The following is a 24,731-nucleotide window of genomic DNA, read 5'->3' as shown; positions in this document are numbered from 1 at the left end:
AAATGTTTTCGCCTTCAGGGACCATATAGGGGATAGGCTAGTCAGTGATTCTTTCTAGCCTAACCTAATATTAGGACCCCTATATGCTTCCTTCATCCCCTGCCTTGGCATTCCCTCTATTTAGCCTTGATCCCTTTTCTGAGTAAAGGGATTAATTGTCTAATAGAGTATATATCGCCTCTCTGTCCTCCCTAAAGGAATGAACCCCCTTTAGGGCTGCGTCTGAGAGTGAGGTTAGGCTAGCCTACCTCTATGGCTAGGATAGTCTATGACTTTCCTGCGATAGCGATATGTCTTCTTCCTTGCCTAGTTCAGGACTTTTAGCCCTGTTCTAGGTCGGGTTAGGAAGGTTTCTCTGTTCCATGCTGAAACGGTACTCTTGCACCGTTTTAGCCGATCAGCCTGATCTTAGGTTAGGGAGTGTCCTCCCTTCCCTTAGTGGCCGCTCTGGTACAGAAACCCTTCCTGGGAAGACTTCTCTCTTCTCCCTCCCCACCTATCTCTTGTATAGCCTAGCCTATGCTTAGGTTAGTTTATACTCATCTGTCCCCTGTCCTACAACTCCTCCTTAGGGTGGAAGAGTAGGGCTACCCGAGCTTCCTTGTGCAGTCCACTCTGGTACATATACCCTCATAGTGTCCTATAAGGTTAGTTACTAGTATAGTTCTGCATATGGGAGTCTCCCCCCCCCCTCTTGGGTGTTCCCTAGCCCTCCCTTGGGCTACCTAGCTCCCGGTCCCTAGTGACCCCTGCTCATGGATGTTAGAGCCTGCCTCTATCATGGGTACACCCCCTCAGGGAGGGGGAGGGATGTCTGGAACCCTGACGGTACTTCCTGCATCCCTTCCCCCCTCCCCCTGTCTCTCTTTCTATCTGGGTGCCGGTCTCTTGCCGCCTCTACTGTCGGCAATACCTGCCTCCTACTTGGTGACTTCCCTACCCTTGCCGCCAGCCCCCCGTGTACCGAGGGACTGCCGGCTGCCGCCGGCTACCACCGGCGGCTCTCCTACTCCTATCTAATCGTCCGCTTGCCGGTCGATCACCGGAGTGCCGGCATATACTGCCGGAAACCCGATACTGCCTTTACCATCCTTATCCCAGTCACCAACCTGGCATCCTCCGACTGCCGGAGCCGCCGCTTCCTGCCGGCGTGCCGCCGTTGTGCCGGCGGCCGCCATCCTGGTATTTAACTGACTTTTGAAAATCGTCTGTTCTAATGCCAGAATCTATGCTGGAGCGAGCTCCGGCATGCCGGCGGCTTGCCGGATGCCCCGGAGGCGTCAAGAATACTTGCACCCCCTTACTGTAGCTATCATAAGACTAGGATAGCCCTATATCGCAAACAGATAAGCTGCTTCCGCTATTAAGATCAGTACCTAGTACTGCTCTATTAGTGATCATGCTGTCTCTTTGCATTCTTCTATTTCCAGCAGGCTATGTGCATCTTAGCGCGGCTGGTTGCCAGAAGCAGTTACCCTTTAATGAGGCCTTCTGGCTCTTATCTGGGAACCGAATGAATTCGATCCCAATCTTGTCCTTGGTTTTCCATGGAGTTCCAAAATACTAGGAATTCTAGGAAACTATATCCAATGATCTCGGTCATTTGGATTATCCAAGGACCAAGCTTGTGGTAACCAGCCGGGCGGGATGCATGGAGCATGTTCTCCTTTACTGTTTTCATTCTCTATGCATCACACCTTCTTTAAGTTAAAATTAATGATTAATATTAACTTAGTTTAAGAGCCATTCTTATGACTCCCCCATACTCATTTTCTCTTTCTTCCACAGGAGGAGCAGATGAAGTGTGACTTCGCCTTCTGCGCTGTGAAACGCCCGCAGTTTTACGGGCATACGGCTTGCAGGACTCACGCCCCTTGTGCAGACAAGAAAGGGGACTTGAAGTTTTGGAATCCACTGGATTGTACGGTCTGCCAGGCCCACCTAGTTGAGGCCTTCCATAACCCTCCCTCAGCGGAGGTTAGAGACATTTCTCGTGAAAAGCTGCGCAAGTGGGTGCGTGGCTTTCAGAAAAATGCTACTGGACCGTACCTGGCCACCGAAGAACTGAGGTCCCTGTTGTTCCCTAAGGCCTCCTCTGACTCAGTGGTACCAAAAGATACGATCCCCACTGTCCAAATTACGGTGGAACCTGATGTGGTCATGGCTCAGTCCATGCACGAGTGTCGCTTAGATTCCGAGGATGATGAACAGATCTCAGACGTCTCGGAAGACACGGAGAAGACGCTTATGGCTCAAGGAGCCGAAGAGGACGAAGACAAGGTGGAGTACACCGAGTCGGAGCTTGGAGCTGCTCCCTCGTCCATCCCTCCTCCTACTCCTACACCGACGGAAATGTCTGTTCCGTCTACCTCCTCAACTCCGGATCCTTCCTCTTCTACCCAAGAACTGATCCAGCTGATTAGAGCCGTCATGGACGACAGGCTGAAGGAGAACCAGGAGTCCATCAGGTCGATGATTGGATCCAGAGAACCGAAGAAGATTTCGGTCAAGGATCTCCCAGCTTGCTCTCATGCCAACCCGTGGAGGTATGCAGAGCATATGGTTATTGCGACCGGCAGAATCTTTGTTAGTGACAAGATCGGCACGGTCCCGTTGGAAGATGTGGAGTTCTTCCCAAGCTTCGAGGCCTACCCGGACTGTTACGTCCGGCTTCGTTCCGAACCTGCCTCGAAGGAAGAGACCGAACCTAAAGAAGAGATAGTGTTCGATCTCGCAAAGGCCCAGGCTATGCTAGCCTCCGCATTTAAGAGTAGGGGCTTTACCTGCTCTAAGCTTCCGGCTTTGAGCAAGAAGCATCCTACGTACGTTGCACCTGACAATGCGGTTCTTCCTTTCTTGGAAAAGGCCTTAGCTGCATGCCTTAAAGCGGCGGAAGAAGGGAAACCCTGCCCTGCACTGGAGGAGTGCAGACCCTTCTCCATCGTGACCCCCCCTGACGCTCGACACTGGAAAGATGTTCAGCATACTTTCGTCGTGGGAAGGCTCGATCCTGACGTCGCCGGACGTCAGTTTAATGAAGACCTCCCTAAGCTCAACGATCACCTCCTTCGCCGGGAACAAGACACGAAGGAGAGGCTTGCGGCATCTCTTTCTCATCAAGTCCAACTGGATGTGATGGCCTGTGACACAAGAGTACCAGATCACTACATGGTACTAGCCAAATCCCACTTACTGACAGTAATGAAGGACTTGTACCACTTCATAAAGGCTCGCAGAGCCTGTCGTGAATTCGTGTTTGCCGGTGCCACCGTGAAACACGAACCCCGGAGGCTGATTTCCTCCAACATCTGGGGAAAGCACCTGTTTCCTTCTGACCTGGTCAAGGAAATAACTGACAGAGCCGCCACGGAGAATAGGAACCTTCTCCACAAGTGGGGCATGTCCAGAAAAAGGAAACCCTCTCAGGACGAAGGACCTCAGCCTAAGAGAAAACCTCAAAAACCAAAACCCCAGCAACGTCAGCAACGACGTCAGTTTCCGGGACCCGCTACCTCCCAAGTGGTTGCCCAACCACAACAGACCTTTCAATTGGTCCCCCAACCGGTGTTGTCACAGTCACCGGTCTTCACCCCTGCCTTTGAGCAACCATCCACTACCTTTCATGCCAAAGGTAGAGGCTCGTTCAGGGGTGCAAGCAGAGACGCATCTCGTCGTCCCTCCAGAGGTAGAGGAGGAAAGGGGGCTAGCGGCCGAGGCAACAAGTCCTCGGGACACCAGAAGCAATGAAGTGCTTCCGGTGGGAGGAAGACTCCGCCAATTCCAGGATCGTTGGACCTTCGATCCCTGGGCACACAGCATCATCAAGAACGGTCTAGGCTGGAGTTGGACGCAACCACCCCCAATCTTCCAGCGGTTCTTCCAGCAATCGACCCCCCTTCTGGAAGAATATGTTCTAGACCTCTTGGACAAGAAGGTGATAAGGAAGGTAAAGTCCACCAGGTTCCAAGGGAGACTGTTTTGCGTTCCCAAGAAGGACTCAGACAAACTCAGAGTCATTCTGGACTTATCCCCCCTCAACAAGTTCATAGAGAACAACAAATTCAAGATGCTGACGCTTCAACAAATAAGGACCCTTCTGCCTCAAGGTTCCTACACGGTCTCTATAGACCTGGCGGATGCCTATTGGCACATTCCAATGAACCATCACGCTTCCTCCTACCTAGGATTTCGACTCCAAAGGAAAAGCTACGCCTTCCGGGCCATGCCATTCGGCCTCAATGTGGCCCCTCGGATCTTCACAAAACTGGCGGATGCCATAGTACAACAGCTCCGCCTAAGAAACGTCCAGGTGATGGCCTACCTCGACGACTGGCTAGTATGGGCTCCATCGCCCGAAGAGTGTGCAAAGTCTTGCAACGAAGTTACCCAGTACCTAGAACACCTGGGATTCAAGATCAACGAGAAGAAATCTCGCCTCTCTCCAGCTCAGAAGTTTCAGTGGTTGGGAATCCACTGGAATCTTCAGTCACACCGCCTTTCCATCCCCCAGAAGAAAAGGAAGGAAATAGCAGGGTCTGTCAAGCGACTACTGAAATCCAAACGCATTTCAAGACGACAGCAGGAACGAGTTCTAGGCTCTCTACAATTCGCCTCAGTGACAAACCCAGTGCTTCGTGCACAGCTAAAGGATGCCGCGGGAGTCTGGAGACGCTCGGCATCCATCGCTCGAAGAGACCTCAAGAGACGGCTTCCAAACAGACTTCGACGCCTCCTAAAGCCGTGGTCGGAAGCAAAGGCCCTGAAAAGGTCCATTCCTCTCCAACACCCTCCTCCATCACTCAACATCCACACGGATGCCTCACTGGAAGGCTGGGGAGGTCACTCCCACCTGAAACAGGCTCAAGGGACCTGGTCTCCACTATTCAAGACGTTCCACATAAACATCTTGGAGGCCATGGCGGTCCTTCTAACTCTGAAGAAGTTATCCCCGCCGCCCTCGATCCACATCCGTCTAACCCTAGACAACTCGGTGGTAGTTCGTTGTCTCAATCGCCAAGGCTCAAGATCGCCCCAGATAAATCAGGTGCTTCTCCCAATCTTCCGTCTGGCGGAGAAGAAGAAGTGGCACCTGTCTGCAGTTCACCTACAAGGATTCCGCAATGTGACAGCGGATGCTCTATCTCGGACAAACCCGATAGAGTCGGAATGGTCTCTAGACACAAGATCGTTCTCCTTCATCTCTCACCAAGTCCCAGAACTTCAGATAGATCTCTTTGCAACGAGCGACAACAATCAACTTCCTCTGTACGTAGCCCCGTACGAGGACCCCAAAGCAGAAGCGGTGGACGCCATGTCACTGGACTGGAACAGATGGTCCAAGATATACCTGTTCCCTCCCACCAACCTTCTGTTGAAAGTCCTCTCCAAACTGAGAACCTTCAAAGGGACAGCGGCCCTAGTGGCTCCCAAGTGGCCCCGGAGCAACTGGTACCCCCTGGTCCTGGAGCTGCAGCCCAAGCTGATCCCTCTCCCGGGCCCAGTTCTCTCTCAACAAGTACAGAAGTCGACTGTCTTCGCTTCATCATCGAAAATCAAGGACCTTCATCTCATGATTTTCTCTCCCTTGCCGCAAAGAAGAGGTTTGGGATCTCGAAGAAAAGTCTAGACTTCCTAGAGGAATACAAGACCGAATCCACGAGACGGCAATATGAATCATCCTGGAGGAAATGGGTCTCCTTTGTCAAGGCAAAAAATCCTAAAGAAATCACCATTGATTTCTGTATGTCCTTCTTCATTCACCTTCATGGACAAGGATTAGCAGCCAATACGATTTCAACCTGCAAATCGGCCTTGACTAGACCAATTCTATATGCTTTCCAAATTGATCTGTCCAACGACATCTTTAACAAATTACCAAAAGCATGTGCTCGCCTACGCCCAGCAACCCCTCCGAAACCGATCTCCTGGTCACTAGACAAGGTACTCCATTTCGCCTCCAACTTGGACAACGATTCATGCCCCCTCAAGGATCTGACTCAGAAAGTTATATTTTTATTTGCTCTCGCTTCGGGAGCTCGAGTCAGCGAAATAGTGGCATTATCAAGAGAAGAGGGACACATCCTGTTTGCCGATTCAGGAGAAGTGACCCTCTCCCCTGATCCGACGTTTCTCGCTAAAAACGAATTACCCACCAAAAGATGGGGCCCTTGGAGAATATGCCCCCTGAAGGAGGATGTCTCTCTATGTCCAGTAGAGAGTCTCAAGGTCTATCTTCGCAGAACTTCGAACTTTGGTGGAGGCCAACTCTTCAAAGGAGAAACATCGGGCAGCGACCTGTCACTGAAACAATTAAGAGCGAAAATCACCTACTTCATTCGCAGAGCGGATCCGAACAGTACACCCGCTGGTCATGATCCTAGAAAAGTGGCATCTTCTCTGAACTTCTTTCAGAGCATGGACTTTGAAAGCCTTAAAAACTTTACGGGCTGGAAGTCCTCGCGAGTTTTCTTTAAACATTATGCGAAACAAGTGCACGAAGTCAAACATTTTGTGGTAGCCGCAGGTAGTGTTATGAAACCTGCACCTAACTCTGCGTAGAACAGTGAGTTACTTGGGACTCTAACTCTTCGGGTGCCTATGTTGACCCTCGAGCGATTCATAGTGATGTCTAAAAACACTTACTGCTTTTATAACTGTTCTTATCCCAGGTGAAATGTCATAGTGTCACACAAGTGCCGCATGCCTTGAGCATGATGTGTTGTTTAAAGACTTGCGTTCCTCGAGAACGAGTACCTACTAATCCTGAAATTCCTTTTCAGATTCAAGAGCAAGCCTTTATTTCTATGTACATTATTATTACTGTAAATGAACTTTACTTTTGCTGTAAATTATTTAATTTCTGCATTGTGAAATAAAATTTCTATTTTATTACTTATGCGTCTCTTTCAGCTCCTACCTACTATGAAATACATACTGTCATAGTTTTATTTATTCCTCCTCTCTTATGGTCATGAAGAATTTAAGATGTCTAATCCTAAATTATATTCACCCTGTCTCAGTAAGGTTCCTACACGAATACTTACTTCTGATAACCAAGAGATGAACTCTATACACAGTGCCCAACCACCACTGGCCTAATTCAGAATGCTCCTATACAAATATCAAACATTCTGCTTCATCTCTAAGTTCTTAAAAGTTCTTCTGTCAGGATGAATAGCCCTTCAATACCACTTTGACGTCGGCATAGCCCATGGGAACTTCCTACCAATGGGGGGCAGGATACTTCGTTCCTATGGTTCTTTACCTAAGATTACTTTGCTGTTTTGTCAATGCCTAGGCACTTAACACTGGGGGAAAAATCTACCACGATACATTGATTCTCTGGTACTCTTCCATCAGGACGCCATGGCTTGAGCCCAAAAAACGGATTTTGAGCGAAGCGAAAAATCTATTTTTGGGTGAGATAGCCATGGCGTCCTGATGGACCCTCCCTACTACTTCGTCCAGTTTTGTTCCCACCCTACACAATTGTATCATGGTGATGGGCAGCAACTGGCGTCAGGATAAAGACGGGCGTGACGTCATTAGAGCAATGGCGTCCGTTTGTTTACGTCTCGAGTATCAGTAGTAGCCACGAGTGAGATTAGCTGTGGAACGGCTCCCAGCTATTCTCAGCCCTTACACACCGAAGCATTAACTCTGTTCGGGGTGGAGATAGCTATGTGGCACGTTCAGACATGCGTGTCCCCTGTTGTATTACGATGTCTTAAAGGGAAACCTTTGAGATACTCGCTCCAGAAGTTAGAATTCTGTGATAACCTGTGGTTAAATTCTCTGGGAATATCTTAGTAGTCTTATACCCAAGGAAGCTACCAAACAGGAACCTTCCATCAGGACGCCATGGCTATCTCACCCAAAAATAGATTTTTCGCTTCGCTCAAAATCCGTTATTTGGGAAGATGTTTCACCATGCTGTAATTGCAAACCCTTTGGCAAATACACTTGTGTTTCTATTATCTAATTTAGCTGAGATAAGATTAGAAACATTCCAAGTTGAGTACAAATTTTCCACTTTTGGACCATTGGTTATAGACCATTGACCTCATTATTATTATTATTATTATTATTATTATTATTATTATTAATTGCTAAGCTACAACCCTAGTAGGAAAAGCAAAATGCTACAGTATAAGCCCAGGGGCCCCAAGTGGGAAAATAGCCCAGTAAGGAAAGAAAACAAGGACAAATTAAATATTTTCAAAACAGTAACATCATAGAAATAAATATTTTCTATATAAACTGTAAATACTTTAACAAAACATGAGTAAGAGATATTGGATAGAATAGTGTACCCGAGTGTACCCTCAAGCAAGAGAACTCTAACCTAAGACAGTGGAAGACCATGGTACAGAAGCTATGGCACTACCCAAGACTAGAGAACAATGGTTTGATTTTGGAGTGTCCTTCTCCTAGGAGAACTGCTTACCATAGCTAAAGAGTCTCTTCTACCCTTACCAAGAGGAAAGTAGCCACTGGACAATTACAGTGCAGTAGTTAACCCCTTGAACAAAGAAGAATGGTTTGGTAATCTCAGTGTTGTCAGGTGTATGAGGACAGAGGAGAATCTGTAAAGAATAGGCCAGACTATTTGGTGTATGTGTAGGCAAAGGGAAAGAACCGTAACCAGAGAGAAGGATTCAATGTAGTACTTTCTGGCCAGTAAAATGACCCCATAACTCTCTAGTGGTAGTATGTCAATGGGTGGCTGGTGCCCTGGCCAACCTACTACCTACAATGCTAAATCCCTCTAAGTAATCTATGGAATATCAGAATTCAAGCGAAACTAATAAGATAATTTGTATTTATAGGGAACGGATCAGACCATGCTTCAAAAGCTACACAAGCAACATTCTCGCCATAAACAGTACCTCAAACCGAAGTCAGACCTCAATGCCTCGTTTGGTATCAATCATTTTGCCGGTGTTGTTTTCTATGATACCAGAGGTAAGTGTTTTCACATTTTACGTTGTTTATAGCAAAGGTTAATTGAATGAGTAATTTATACATTTATTTTTCATACGTACAGAGAATATATTGCTTTTTTTCTCCCTTTTCGTAACTTTGAATATGGTGTTACAGGAAATGATTCTTGAAAAGTTGATATGTAATTTTGCATAGCATAATGTGATTTTAAGAAAGTTACTGCGTGATGTCATTTCTCTTAGAATTTAATTCATAGAACCATTTCTCTTCTTTGAATATGGTATTATTTTACTTTTGCATTGTCTTAATTATTTTGTTGATTTATATTTCAGGTTTTCTAGAGAAAAACAGAGATACGTTTAGTGCCGATTTACTTCAGCTGATCCATAATACCTCAAACAAATTCCTTCAGCACCTTTTCATTGAGGATATAGGTAGGAAAACCTTTCTGTATAGGTCTTATTACTTTTATTATTACTTTATAAATTACTGTTTTTCTAAGAATATACCTTACAATCATGAAATTTTAAAAATTATTTATCATTATGTAGTAGATTTTGGTTCAATAAGAAAGAAAGTATCAAATGTAAACTCCTGCTTTTTAAACCTAGAGAAACTATTTAGATAAAAGCTTTGTTCTATCTACTTTAATTCAAACAAAAAATCTAGTTTTGAAATTACTACTTCTTATGGACATACGTTTATTTATTTTCATTAGGAATGGGTTCGGAGACCAGAAAACGAGCGCCAACTCTCTCTGCCCAATTCAAGAAGTCACTTGATATGTTGATGAAGACCTTGTCATCATGTCAGCCCTTCTTCATAAGATGCATCAAACCAAATGAATTTAAAAAACCTATGGTAAGGAGCTGGAGAGGAGTATATTTTTCCATCGCTCATCGTGTAATGTTTTTGTGACAGCTTGTATAAAACTTTGAAACTGAAAAAATCCTGTGAATATTCATTGCAAATGCAAATACAGGTACTTTGTAGATATAACTAGCTACTGTATTTTCAAGATACGGTATAGCATCTCAGAAAGATTATTGGAACGTATATGATTTAAGAGACAGTACAGTATTATAAAGTTTTCCCAGATAAGTTAACTTTTCACCAGTTCATATAATTAGCATCAGCAAATTAGAATACAGGTAATTTGTAGTTATCACTACCTATATTCAAGATATAACATGTAGGAAAGGTTACAGAAACATAATACTGTATGTAAGATACAGTATTATGAAATTTTCCCATAAAGTTAACATTTCGCCAGTACATATATTTACCATCATAGAATGATAAACAAAAATCTAATTATACTCTGAATTGTAATATTCTTTAAGCAATCTCAGTGAGTGATGAATGATGATTGAACATGTTTCTTTATTATTGAATTTTACAGCTCTTCGACCGTGAGTTGAGCTGCAGGCAGCTCAGATATTCCGGCATGATGGAAACCATTCGTATCAGAAGAGCCGGATACCCAATTCGTCACACTTTCAGGGAATTTGTTGAACGTTACCGTTTCCTCATAAATGGATGTCCTCCAGCGCATAAGGTAGCGAATCATTAAAATCTTAAAGAATATTGCCATACAATCTAAATTAGTTTAATGTCTGTGCAGTTATAAAAGTATTAAAGCTAATTGTTGTCGATGGTATACTGTAGTGTACAACATACTGCAAAATTAATTTCTGATGTTTCCATATAATATTTTCTTTCTATGATAAAGTTTGATAAGGTTAACCATTGTGTTTTACGCAGGTGGACTGCAAAGCTGCTACCAGCAAAATTTGCCAGCAAGTGTTGGGAAGAGCAGATTACCAGATGGGTCACACTAAAGTGTTCCTCAAGGATGCCCACGACCTCTTCCTAGAACAGGAACGTGATCGAGTTCTGACAAAGAAGATCACTATCTTACAGCGATGTGTCAGAGGATGGTACTACAGAAGAAGGTATGACTCACAAAGTACTATATATAATGTTGTACAAGGTATTTAATCAGCACCTTAAGTTACAGCTATTTAGATTTGTTTTGCTTGATTTAAGCAGTCACTGATATACTTGGTCTTGTTTTATGATCATCAGGAAATAAGAAAATAGCCTTAAAGAATAAAAAAAAGTTCAGAATTGATATGCTTAAATTTAGCATCCACTCATGCACTTAGTCTTGTATGAGCATTAGAAAAATAAGAATAAAAGCCATAAAAGAATAAAGAAAAAATTCTTAGTCATAAAATACTTTACAGGTAATGTAGGTCCTTTATTTTGAAAAATTTAATATAATTGAAGCTAATCATTGATATCTTAGATTCCAGAAAATGCGGGAAAGTGCTATTATCATCCAAAAGTTCTATCGTGCCCATGCACAGAGGAGACGTTATCAGAACATGCGCGTTGGGTACATGAGACTCCAAGCACTTATACGCTCTAGAGTAGTATCCCATAGATTCAGGCATCTCAGAGGTCACATTGTTTCATTACAAGTAAGTTTGCTACAAAGTAGTCCTCCTCTCAGGTTAATAAGCTCTAGAATGAAGAAAGCACAATGGTTTTATTGTCCAATTATGTTGAATGTTATACTGATTATTTTTGAGAACTGCTGTGCTTCCCTTTGCCAAGTTTTAGGAAGCTCTGTAGAATGTATAGTATGTTTTTAAAGAATAAGAATTGTGGATTGTTTAAAGCTTTACTCATTTTAATTAAGGTACAATATGCATATATTTTTAATTTGAACCCCTAGTGTAATATAAAATGTGAAAACAATCTATATTGCACAGTAGTAAATACTAAATAACAAATGTATCACCTATATGGCATTCTGTAAAGATGAAGTGACCAATTTTTTTATGAATAACAATTAAAACAGTTTTAACATCATATTGTAATAACCATTCACCTTAGGCAAGATGTCGAGGGTACCTGGTTAGGAGAGAGTTCCACCGCAAGTTGTGGGCCGTCACTAAAATTCAAGCTCAAGTTCGTGGCCTTATTGCCCGCCGTCAATACAAAAAGCTCAAGATGAGAGTAGAAGCAGCCAGGCTTAAGGAAGAAGAGGAAAGGGCACTTCGTAAACAGATGGACAAACGAAAGGCAAAAGAAATTGCAGAAATGAAGTATAAGGTTAGTAATTACATTGATTAGTTCTTATGTGAAATTACATAGCATGAAATTTGAACGATACTGATTTGAAAAACTAAAAATTAAGGGTAGTTATATTGTAATCCCCCCTGTGGCCGTGGGGTCGTAAAAACAATTAGAATAGCGCCAACATATCCCTGCATGTCGTAAGTGGCGACTAAAAGGGACGGGACTAGGGGGCTGGGAACCCCCTCTCCTGTATTATATATTCCTGTGAGACATTGAAATAATACAGTGTACTTTTATCTAATAAAAATTAATTGTGGTTAAATTCGTTTATCTCATTAGGAGAGAATATCTGAAATGGAGCTGGCAGAACAGTTACGTGACCAAGAAGAGAAGGAAATGATGGACCTCAAGAGAGCAAAGATAAAAGAGGCCGAAAGGCAGCGAGACGAGCCCATCGATGACTCAAAGCTCGTCGAGGAAATGTTCGACTTCTTGCCTGACTCATCGTCAGAGGCCCAGGCACCTCCTGTTCACTTCAAGGTCAGTTTTTTTTTTAGACTGCCATTACATTTCAGAGAATAAAGATCTTTTAATGCACTCATATTCTTTATATTCTGTAATGCATAATTAATTCCAACTTGATTTTAGAGGAAATCACTTTACAGACTTCATATACATCTCTCAGGTCTTATCTTGCACTGTGTACTGTACAGTACAATTATTTCTCATTTATTCTTTTTTTACTTTGGGTACTTTCAGACTGTTATATGCACTATAACTGATAATAATAGTGAATAGAATTCTAACTTCTTTAGGGTATTCTATTTTCATGATATGTGCTAAGTGCATATTAGCTTTTCACTTGCACGTTAGTAACAGTAAATTATTTTTCTCATTCCAGCATGGATTGTATGTAAGTACTGTATGTTATAAAGGTATTTACTCTCATTAGCTGAGAGTGAAACTCAAATGTAAATATAGTGCTGATTTTCAGTCTCATTAACACTTGATTTAGATGTTACATTATATTAACACCTGATTTGTGTTAACAAATCCTTATCAAGATAATTCTAACACATCAATATTACTTGACTGAAAGGTAATGTTTACGGTACTGCATGATATTTGTTATTCACACTTTTTTGAGAATGTATGATTTTTCACCCTTGGTTTGAATGAAATTTGCCTTATTACACAAGTGTGACCTGACATCCATGTCTTACCAAAATTGTTCCCAAATAAATCGTGTGTTGTAATTTCAAAATTTTGTGAGATGTAAATACTGTAATATTTTTGTGTGAAGACTAATTATTTTGCATGTTTTAAAATATAGATTGAGAATTTAAAGCCTTTTATACCAATAATAAGTCACAGAAATTATTGTGAAGCAGTTCTAGAACTTGCATGCATTAATCTATTTTGTAAGTGGGAAACACTTAAGTCGATCTGCAAATATACATAGCATGTTAGCTAATTTCTAGGTGCTCAGTAAGTGCATATAGGTAATCCAGTAGTTTTTAAGTGCTTCTTAATATCTTTTTGACGAATATTTAACACACAGATGTGAGCAGTTTATAAGAATACATCAGCCTTTTTTTCTTTAAATATATTTGTAATTCAACAATAATTTCAAAGATTCATCATTCACAATGAATAGTTTTGCAATCAGATTTTGAAAGCAATTCTATTCATGAAATACTGTACATGAATTTTTCTCATGTCAAATTAAACTTTTCACATATTAATTACAGGATCATAAAGCCCATAAGAATTATCAACACAATACTATAAAATAGGATAGTTATATAGAATTTTTTAAGTAGCGATGCTATCGTAAAATTCATGAATTGTTTTAGTCTCTCGTATCAAATCAAATTTTTCACATATTAATCATCATAAAGCCAATAAGAATCATCAACACAATACTATAAAATAGGAAGATTATATAGAGTCATTGTTATATGACCAAGAAATGAACAAAACAAGAAATTTAATGTAGATCAGCCCTTTTATCTTATACAGTATTGCAATTGCAATATGAAAATCTTGACCAGACTCTTTCATTTGAAAAAATTAGAACCTTAGTCTTGTAAATTATAGTAAATTTCTTTAACGAGGTAGATTTGCACCGACTCGCAGCGGTGCCCTTTTAGCTTTGAAAAGTTTCCTGATCGCTGATTGGTTAGAGTTATCTTGTCCAACCATTCAGCGATCATGAAACTTTTCCGAATTAAAAGGGCACTGCTGCGAGTCGGTGCAAATCTGCCTAGCTAAAAAAATTGACAATAGTTATACCATTTTACACCATTTATTAAGGTATAAATGATTCAAGTTTTAAGAACATAAGGTTTAAGTGAGAATTTGTCATTTAATTTTTGAAAGCTCTTAACCCTTTTACCCCCAAAGGACATACTGGTACGTTTCACATAAGCCATCCCTTTACCCCCATGGACGTACCGGTACGTCCTTGCAAAAAAATGCTAAAAACATTATTTTTTTCATATTTTTGATAATTTTTTGAGAAAATTCAGACATTTTCCAAGAGAATGAGACCAACCTGACCTCTCTATGACAAAAATTAAGGCTGTTAGAGCAATTTAAAAGAAATATACACCAAAATGTGCTGGGAAAAAAGTAACCCCTTGGGGGTTAAGGGTTGGAAATTTCCAAAAGGCCTGGGGGTAAAAGGGTTAATAGGATATGCTGATTTTAACATTTTTTATTTTACTTATTACCATTTAACATCTTAAATTAGTTATACCATTTTACAACATTTATTTAGATACAAATTATTCAAGTTTTAAGAACATAAGGTTTAAATGAGAATTTACCATTTCGTTTTTGAAAGATCTTAATACGAAATGCTGATTTTAACGATTTTTATTTTACTTATAACCATTTAACATCGTTGATATCACCTCGGTTAACAGTACATTTGGTTTATAGGATCTACCAGCAGGTGGCAAAGGAACCGTTTCAGGAGATGACATCATTTCGCCCATTCCCCGGCCCTCGGGTGACCACGAGGATCTTTCCGAGTACAAATTCCAGAAGTACGCGTCCACGTACTTCCAAGGAAACGTTACCCATCAGTATTCGCGAAAACAACTCAGACAGCCTCTTCTGCAACTACAGACTCAGGGAGATCAGTTGGTGAGTGAAACAACTTCATGTCTTTTGTGCATATTTACTTAACTTGTGGGATCTCTTTCTTCATTGCAATTTATTACCCATTATTATTATTACTTGCTAAGCTACAACCCTAGTTGGAAAAGCAGGATGCTATAAACCCAGGGGCTCCAACAAGGAAAATAGCCCGATGAGGAAAGGAAACAAGGAAAAATAAAATTTTTAAGAGTAACAACATTAAAGTAAATATCTCCTATATAAACTATAAAAACTTGAACAAAACAAGAGGAAGAGTAATAAGACAGAACAGCTGCCTGATTGTACCCTCAAGCAAGAGAACTCTAACCCAAGACAGTGGAAGACCATGGTACAGAGGCTATGGCACTACCCAAGACTAGAGAACAGTGGTTTCATTTTGTTACAAGTTCTACTAATACATGGGTTTCTCAATAAGTAAGGTTCTTTAACTTTGTAATCTGTTTTATATAGGTCTTACAATAATTGAATAGAATTTCATGGCAGTTTTTCTTCATGTCAAAAGTTAAAAGATATATATTTTCATGGGGGCAAAACACAGCACCAGTTACAGACCTGCTTTTTGAATGATTAAAGATTATTTCAAAACTAATTATAGCTTGGTAGTGGAAATAAAGTCTCTGTAATGAGAAAATTAAGGAATATATAATTGTTAAATATATGAAATAAAATTTTTATCGTTGCGAGACTGTGGTATTGTAATTATTTTTCATTGCTGGTATATAAAATCTTTTAAAGGAATGTAGAATACCACTGTTCATTCAAGTCAGACCATGAGAATGCTGTATCATAATTATGAATACTTAGTACACTGAAGTAATTTTTCACAGGTATAAGCGTTAATGTCATCATCTTCATCACCTCATACACTTATTGATGCAAAGGGCCCCGGTCAGATTTCGCCAGTTCTCTCTATCTTGAGCTTTTAATTCAATACTTCTCCATTCATGATCTCTAAGCATTAATGTAGCTAGGAAAATTTCGTGAATTTACACACATTTATTTTGAGTTTCTGCTTGACTATAAATTTTTTTTTTATATACCTTTAAGCTTTGTGCCAGTTTAAATAAAACTTGGTGTGTTTATGTTGTAAGACCTTCTTTCTTTGTATACTCGTTAACTGTAGGAGTTTGTAAGCTCTCATCGAAGAATTTTGTTATTTTCAGCATGTATTTTCGCAGGCTGCTTTGGCATTATGGGTCACAATTCTTCGATTCATGGGTGACATGGCCGAACCCAAGTACCACATGATGGACAGGGACAATACTTCGGTGATGTCTAAGGTATCTGCAACCCTGGGAAGAAACTTCATCAAGAGCAAGGAGTTCCAAGAGGCTCAGATGATGGGGATGGATCCTGTAAGCAAATGATAAGCATTATTTTCTTAGTACAGTTTATGTACTGTAATGTCTTTCTTGGTTTTATAAAATATGAGAGTTGTCTGAACTTAATTTCATGTGATTTTTGTATTATTGCTGTCACTATGCCTCTTGTATATTTATATTTGTGCTATGTAATAATTTCCTAAGACTACCAAATTACCTATGTGATTGGCAATTATTAAAATCTCATCGAATTAGTTCTTTTGCAATAAAAAAACATAAACCTTGGAAAATATTGTTTTTATCATGAAAATAAAAAAACTGTGTTATAATCTGTAACCAGAAGCATCCCCATGATTCTTTGTCTACTAATAGGTGGTATACATGTCTCAGAAAAACCGCAGTATCCGTCACAAGCTGGTTTCACTAACTCTTAAAAGAAAGAACAAGTTAGGAGACGACGTGCGGAGGCGCTTACAGGAAGACGAGTACACGGCAGAAAGTTATTCGTCTTGGTTGGATTCCAGACCAACATCGAATCTGGAAAAACTCCATTTCATTATTGGACATGGCATCTTAAGAGCAGAGCTTAGGTGATTATAAAAGTGGCTGTAGTATAATTGAAATAGATATTAATATCAGTTTTCATAACAAAAATATAAATTTGCAAAGCACCTTGAATTAAAACTCGATACATTTCTAACAATTATTGTTCTTATGCCAATATTTTTGCTCTTTCACAGGAATGAAATCTACTGCCAGATTTGTAAACAGTTGAGCAACAATCCATCCAAATCATCTCATGCTCGAGGCTGGATCCTTCTCTCTTTATGCGTGGGATGTTTTGCTCCTTCCGAGGATTTTGTAAAATACCTCTTATCATTCATTCGCGAGGGACCTCCCGGATATGCCCCCTACTGTGAGGAGAGGCTGAAGAGAACTTTTGCAAATGGCACCAGAAATCAGCCACCTAGTTGGTTAGAGTTACAGGTAATTTAAAAATGTTTTTATTTTGCAGGCAAAGTAAAGCATACAGTATTATGATATCCACACAGTAATTTCAGTGGAGGTTACCATATACATTGTATGATTCTTTACCTTAAACCATTTGAAATAGGCAGTGCATGACATAATCAGGTTTTATCTAAAAGTATCAAAAGATTCTTCAAGTAGACATCTTTCCCATGGAATATAAAATTTAGGTAATCTAATAATTTGATGTTTTAATCATGGATATCAACAATAAATAATGTGCTATCATTTTATTGATAACCACATATAAGTTTGTATTTTTGTAATTAATTTCAACCTTGTACTTTATTTTTTACAGGCTACTAAGTCTAAGAAACCGCTGATGCTGCCAATAACATTCATGGATGGTAATACAAAAACATTGTATGCAGATTCAGCAACAACAGCAAGAGAACTTTGCAATCAGCTTTCAGACAAAATTGGTCTGCGAGACCAGTTTGGTTTTTCCCTGTACATTGCTTTATTTGATAAGGTATAAACTTTGGTAATTATGTTAATAGAAAACTATGCTCTGAATGTATAATCTGATATTGAAATGAAGCTATTCATTAATGTGTTCTGTGTAAAAGTGGTTTATTTGCTGAATGGCATTTCATGAATAGACATGTAAAATGCTTGCTCTCTCGTGACTCTGTTGATTGGAATGCTTTGACCATCTAAATGGATCCATTTACATCACAGGTTTCATCGCTTGGAAGCGGAGGAGATCACGTCATGGATGCTATTAGTCAGTGCGAACAGTATGCCAAAGAACAAGGAGCCCAAGAGAGGAATGCCCCTTGGAGACTCTTCTTCAGAAAGGAGATCTTTGCTCCTTGGCATGATCCAACGGAGGACCCAGTTGCAACAAATCTGATTTATCAGCAGGTACAATACAGTACTGTTGATGTCATTCAATTTTATTTCAAGTCAAACTTAAAACTTGAATTACTGTACTATTTTGTAAAGTTTGGCTTTGTAATTTCATATACACATTATTAAATAATTTATACAGTGTCATAGAATATTGAGTTATATTAATATCTCTAATATATTTTCCTTTGAAGGTGGTTCGAGGAGTGAAGTTTGGTGAATATCGATGTGATAAAGATGAAGATCTATCAATGATCGCTGCTCAACAGTATTATATAGAGTTTGGTACGGACATGAACACAGATAGGCTTTTCAATAACCTTCCGGGCTACATTCCTGATTACTGCGTGTCGTCAGGGGACAAAGCAATAGACAGATGGGCGAGCATGGTTGTGGCTGCTTATAGGAAAAGTTACTATGTTAAGGAGAGAGTTCAGTCTCTTAAAGTGAAGGAAGATGTAGTCAGTTACGCTAAGTTTAAATGGCCCCTCCTCTTCTCTAGATTCTATGAAGCATTCAGGTAAGATTCTATATGCCATAGTTTCTCCTAGATCTAGTCCAAATTTAAGATTTTCAAGTGAGATATAGAAAGTTTTCAAATTACAAACTTGATAGGTTTTAAGAAGTTGTTTGTAATTTTTTTTTTTTTTTTTTGTAATTTTGGCTTAAGGTAGGCTTCACCTAACTCATAAGCCTATGATTTTCAGCTCCAAAATCAACAAATAATCCCATTTTATATTTCAAATATTGTCTTGCTTACTGTATTAAATTATATGATACAGTATTTTATTACAGTATTTAATTATGAATTTTGATTCAATATCTGAGATTTATGATTTCATTTGCATTTGTATTTAACATTTGTAAGTTAAGGATCTTCTACATTTGTATTTAATGTTTGTAAATTAAGGATCTTCTACTGTATTATCAATATATGATGAAGTTAGTTAATAGTGATGAGAACCAAAAATATTAAACCCATCTTAATTTTCTCCTCGTGCACAGATACTCTGGTCCCAATCTTCCGAAGAATGATGTCATCATTGCCGTGAACTGGACTGGTGTTTATGTTGTTGATGATCAAGAACAAGTGTTGTTAGAACTATCTTTCCCAGAAATCACAACAGTTTCTTGTAATAAGACGCAGAAAGTTTATACGCAGACATTTACTCTGTCAACAGTGAGGGGAGAAGAGTTCACTTTCCAAAGTCCTAATAGTGAAGACATTAGAGATTTAGTTGTATACTTCTTAGAGGGACTGAAAAAGAGGTCCAAATTTGTAATTGCACTGCAAGATTACAAGGCACCAGGTGAGTGATAATGATTCATTAGTAATTTCGTTTTTCTTACTACATTTTCAAGGTTTTTAATACTTTACAATTTTATAAATTGCTGAAGAAGGTGATGAATGCAAGAGTTAATGGGACAAGTACTAGAGGAAGGCCAAGGTTTGGGTAGAATGATAGAGTGAAGAAAACCCTAGGTGACAGAGGATAGATGTGAGAAAGGCAAAAGAGCGTGTTAGGGACGGCAATGAATGGTGAGCGATTGTTATGTAGTTTGATAGGTCCTGCTGCTGCCTTGGGTCACCTTGGTGACTAATGAGATAGTGGCAGTAGGGGAGTCATCTTATATAGCATCATTTGTGGTGGAAGATGGGGGAGGGTGGGCTGTGGCAGTAGGGGAGTCATCTTATATAGCATCATTTGTGGTGGAAGATGGGGGAGGGTGGGCTGTGGCAGTAACAACCAAACTCGATTGAATCCTTGTCAGGCAAGGAGGAATGATGAGGAAAAAAATTCCCCCCCCTTTTTTTTATGTTGGCTACCTCCCAAAATTTTGAAGAATGATTGATTTTAGGTTTTCTGACATCCTGTCAAAATTGGGTGAAGTGCCATGGTAGATAGATAGATAGACAATTCCATTTTTTATAGATGCATTTGTTTGTGGAGTGTTGGTAATTCATGAATGAAGTATAAGAATAATGTTACTGGAGCATTTTAATTTTGTTTATAACTTGTGTAAATGTAGATGCTGACCGAGGTTTGATAGTTGCAAAAGGAGTGTAATCTTCAATTATTTTTTCTATCCTTTATTCTTTTTGTTTAATACAGGAGAGAATTCATCCTTCCTAACCTTCAACAAGGGTGACCTTATCCTACTAGAGGAAGATTCATCCGGCGAAACTGTAATGAACAACGGCTGGTGTGTCGGGCGATGCGAGAGAACAACTGAAAGAGGTGACTTCCCTGCTGAAACGGTGTATGTTCTTCCTGCTGTTACGAAACCTCCGATAGATATTTTGGTGAGTACAAAGGCTTAGTTACGTTTTCTCTTTGGTATCACTCTTTGGGTCGTTCTGTTTTTGAGATTGATAAGTGAGTTTTGACGAAGGGAAGACTTATTTTTGGGGTATGCTGTGTGGTCTTCAAGGACTCGCCTGTTAAAGGCTAGAACAAGGTAACTAATGATTAATAATTAATAATTTTATTTGTCTGTTGGGTTTTAGGGCCTCGTTGTGGTCTATTGCTGTTTAAAGCAAACTTCTTAGACAAAGACTGTCTCAGGCCCTTCAGAATGGTATCTGATGATTTCATATGGTTTTTACCATATTTTGATATATTCGGGAAATAAAATTTATTGAAACCCTTCATGCATCAAGTGTGGTGAAAGTAGCCAAGTTACGTTTGCAGGTAATGTAAATTCTCAAATGTGTTGGATGATAGGCATATGTGTATGAAATGCAGGATTGTCAAAAAATGTATTTTAGTCTTTATTTCTACATGCCATGATTAATGAGTTAACTCTACATATATCCTATTATCCTGTATTCTAAAGAGTTCATATAAATTGAAAAACTTCCGTTATTCCTAATATTATATAAAGAAATGTATCGCAGATACACAATTTACTTACTCTTATAGTGGTTTCAAAGTTTTATGGAAAAGGACCTTTATAATGTCAATATTGTGAATGAATATATCTTCTATCAGAAGGAAGTGTATTCTTCACATATTTGGCACAGAAAATCTGTAATATGATCATGCACAGGTTGAACATAGATTCTATACTGGCTTTCATTTGGAAAGGTTAAAACTTGGGTCTCTTTCCCCTCTCATGAGTTAACCAATCGCAAAATTCTTTGCAAGGGAGGTTATATACTATATAGGAGGGAGGGTGGTGGTTGCTATACTAAGAATCTGTCCAATAACTAATAAAATGGAAATTGAAATTTCCTATGAATTAAATTGAAATAATTTTTCGTGACTGTTTTGCAAAGATTACAGACATCCTCAATTTTACAGAACTGATTATACGAAGTGATGAAATTTTTATGCATTTATCAAGACTCTATTATACGAATTTATAAATTCTCAATGAAAATTTTCATATCTCTTTATGATAAACAATAACTATACTCTTGGTTGTTTGCTCCCATGATAAGATGAAAACAATTTTTTGAAATCAGACTTTTTTTAGTTGATCTTTCAGGAAAAAGGATTACCTATTTAGTTTAATCAAATAGTAAAAGAGTTTTTTATATTTTATTTCCCCATAATAAAACTAAAATGGATCTCATCAGTTGAATGGTACATTTCCTTTAGTTGCAGTTAATTGAACCATTAAAACCACCGTCATTAGAAAGTTAAAAGAAAAATAAATCGTCTTTTAATTTTAGTGCACATTTAAAGTTTTCAAACAAAAGTTTTGGTCATAATATGATTTTAATTTTCGAAACCAAACCACAGAAATATTGCTTTATAACACATTTTCCTCGCTTATCAGTGCTCACTCATTCCTTAATGAACATGAACTTGTCGGATCAAGTGAAAGTGGATTTTGTAATCTTTTTATGCGGTCACTAAACATTTTCACCTAAATTTATATATGTTTCCTTTTGAGGATTGGGGTTATTCATTATTTTTTATTATTCATCACAGTCATGAGTGGAAGTTGTTATGTTATTTTGAACTGGTTACATTATGCAACCCACCAGAATAATTCACTTTAGAGAATGTATAAAAAAAGTCATATTTTTCGCCTACATGTGAAAGGTGTTGAGGTTAATTGCAGTTTGAGTCGATGAGTTTAGTTTAGGGTCTAGTAATGTTATTTTCTTTTGAAAGCTTCCACATTTGTCGGTAGAAATATAGTTTATCGAAAATTTTAGTTGAATAATACCACTGGTGACTGAATGGTAAAGGGAAATTAATTGTTTCTGGCTGAAAGACAAATATTTTTAATGTCTGAATAAATAGTTTGACTACCAACTGAATAACGTAGTAAATAATATCATGGCTGACTGGATGTCAGAATCAATAATATCACAGCTGACTGGATGATAGTGAATTCGGCCACAGGTGACTGAATGTAGATGAGTCTAACATCAACGATGAATCAATGACTGGATGAAAGAACAAATAATAATCAAGTGATTGAATGATAGATTGAATAGCACCACTGCTAGTGAATGACAGTGTGAATAAAGCTACATTTAATTAAATGACAGACTACATAAAGCCATAGGTAACTGTGACAGACTGAATAAATGGATAAGTGACTGAATTAAAGAGTGGATATGGCCACACTCGACTGAACGGCAGAATGGATAAAATCATAGCTGACTGAATGATGAAGTGAATAAAGCTATTGCTGACTGAATGATAGAATAAATAATGCCATAGCTGACTGAATGACAGAGGGAATAAATCCACAACTTACTGAATGGCAGAGTGAAAAAAGCTGCAGCTGGCTGAATAAAAGAGTGAATAGAGCCACAGCTAACTGAATGACAGAGTGAATAAAGCCGCCACTGACTGAATGACAGAGTGAATAAAGCCGCCACTGACTGAATGGCAGCGTGAATAAAGTCACAGCTGACTGAATGACAGAGGAATTAAGCTACAACTGACAAATGACAGAGTTGATAAAGCCACATCTAACTGAATGGCAGTTAATAAAGCCATAGCTAACTGAATGACAGAGTGAATAAAGCCACAACTAACTGAATGACAGAGTGGATATACAACTAACTGAATGGCAGTGGATAAAGGCATAGCTGACTAAATTTCAGTGAATAAACTCACAGCTGACTGGATTTCAATGTGAATAAAGTCACAGCTGACTGAATTTCAAGGTGAATAAAGTCACAGCTGACTGAATTTCAAGGTGAATAAAGTCACAGCTGACTGAATGGCAGAGTGAATAAAGCCATAGCTGACTAAATGACAGAGTAAATAAAGCCATAGCTGACTAAATGACAGAGTAAATAAAGCCATAGCTGACTAAATGACAGAGTAAATAAAGCCATAGCTGGCTAAATGATAGAGTGAATAAAGCCATAGCTGACTGGACGGTAGCGTGAATAAAGCCATAGCTGATTGAATGACAGAGGGGATAAAGCCACAACTAACTGAATGACAGAGTGGATAAAGGCATAGCTGACTGAATTTCAGAGTGAATAAAGTCACAGCTAACAGAATTTCAAGGTGAATAAAGTCACAGCTGACTGAATGACAGTGAAGAAAGTCACAGATGACTGAATTTTATAGTGAATAAAGTCACAGTTGACTGACTTTCAGAGTGAATAAAGTCACAGCTGACTGAATTTCAAGGTGAATACAGCCACAGCTGACTGAATGACAGAGTGAATAAAGCCATTGCTGAATGAAGGACAAAATGAAGAAAGTCACAGTTGACTAAATAACAGAGTGAATAAAGCCATAGCTGACCAGACGATAGAGTGGATAAAGCCATTGCGGAATGAAGGACAGAATGAATAAAGTCACAGCTGACTAAATAACAGAGTGAATAAAGACATAGCTGACCGGACGATAGAATGAATAAAACCATTGCTGAATGAAGGACAGATTGAATAGCACCTCAGGTCAAGGAATGACAGAATCTCATAAGTCACTTTCCACAAATCCAAAGGTACATCTGTTTCTCCAATCTGGGTTGATCTTACTTGCTTTCTGTACTTCTTTGTAATTACTTGTCTTATCATTCATCTGCTAGTTAAGGGGATCGGATTGCTGATTCCAATTGGCATTTTAGATAGATTGTGATATATTGAAATGTCTCGAAATTGTATTATTAGGATAAAGAACAAATATTTTTAAAATGAATGATATTTATGAATATTGTTTCAATAAGTTCACTGAAACGATGAGTGGTAGATTTTACTTTTATAACTAAAGAAGCATGAGAGAGAGAGAGAGAGAGAGAGAGAGAGAGAGAGATGAGAGAGAGAGATGAGGAGAGTGAGAGAGAGAGAGAGAGAGAGAGAGAGAGAGAGATGAGCGAAAAGTTTTAAACTTCAACATA

At 39.2% G+C, this 24,731-nt stretch overlaps 2 protein-coding genes across 4 annotated transcripts in view; one reads left to right on the top strand and one right to left on the bottom strand.

The window, feature by feature from the left end:
* The window catches only part of ck (myosin-VIIa ck), a 154,533-nt gene that overhangs the window by 34,380 nt on the left and 95,422 nt on the right, over positions 1 to 24,731 (bottom strand). The gene's annotated exons all lie outside the window — the stretch shown is intronic.
* Positions 1 to 24,731, top strand: part of LOC137614472 (myosin-VIIa-like) — a 44,047-nt gene that overhangs the window by 10,955 nt on the left and 8,361 nt on the right. Inside the window, exons 3-19 of the mRNA XM_068344277.1 lie at positions 8,829 to 8,964; positions 9,276 to 9,377; positions 9,662 to 9,804; positions 10,346 to 10,501; positions 10,708 to 10,898; positions 11,255 to 11,429; positions 11,848 to 12,066; positions 12,373 to 12,573; positions 14,980 to 15,186; positions 16,380 to 16,556; positions 16,896 to 17,113; positions 17,264 to 17,510; positions 17,851 to 18,024; positions 18,234 to 18,419; positions 18,599 to 18,924; positions 19,410 to 19,714; positions 20,519 to 20,709. Of these exons, the coding sequence (XP_068200378.1) occupies positions 8,829 to 8,964; positions 9,276 to 9,377; positions 9,662 to 9,804; positions 10,346 to 10,501; positions 10,708 to 10,898; positions 11,255 to 11,429; positions 11,848 to 12,066; positions 12,373 to 12,573; positions 14,980 to 15,186; positions 16,380 to 16,556; positions 16,896 to 17,113; positions 17,264 to 17,510; positions 17,851 to 18,024; positions 18,234 to 18,419; positions 18,599 to 18,924; positions 19,410 to 19,714; positions 20,519 to 20,709 (3,354 nt within the window). The remainder of the gene's footprint in view (positions 1 to 8,828; positions 8,965 to 9,275; positions 9,378 to 9,661; positions 9,805 to 10,345; positions 10,502 to 10,707; positions 10,899 to 11,254; positions 11,430 to 11,847; positions 12,067 to 12,372; positions 12,574 to 14,979; positions 15,187 to 16,379; positions 16,557 to 16,895; positions 17,114 to 17,263; positions 17,511 to 17,850; positions 18,025 to 18,233; positions 18,420 to 18,598; positions 18,925 to 19,409; positions 19,715 to 20,518; positions 20,710 to 24,731) is intronic.

Source organism: Palaemon carinicauda, chromosome 20, assembly GCF_036898095.1.
Source record: "Palaemon carinicauda isolate YSFRI2023 chromosome 20, ASM3689809v2, whole genome shotgun sequence".
NCBI classification, from domain to species: Eukaryota; Metazoa; Arthropoda; class Malacostraca; order Decapoda; family Palaemonidae; genus Palaemon; species Palaemon carinicauda.
This window is presented reverse-complemented; position numbering and strand designations above follow the sequence as displayed.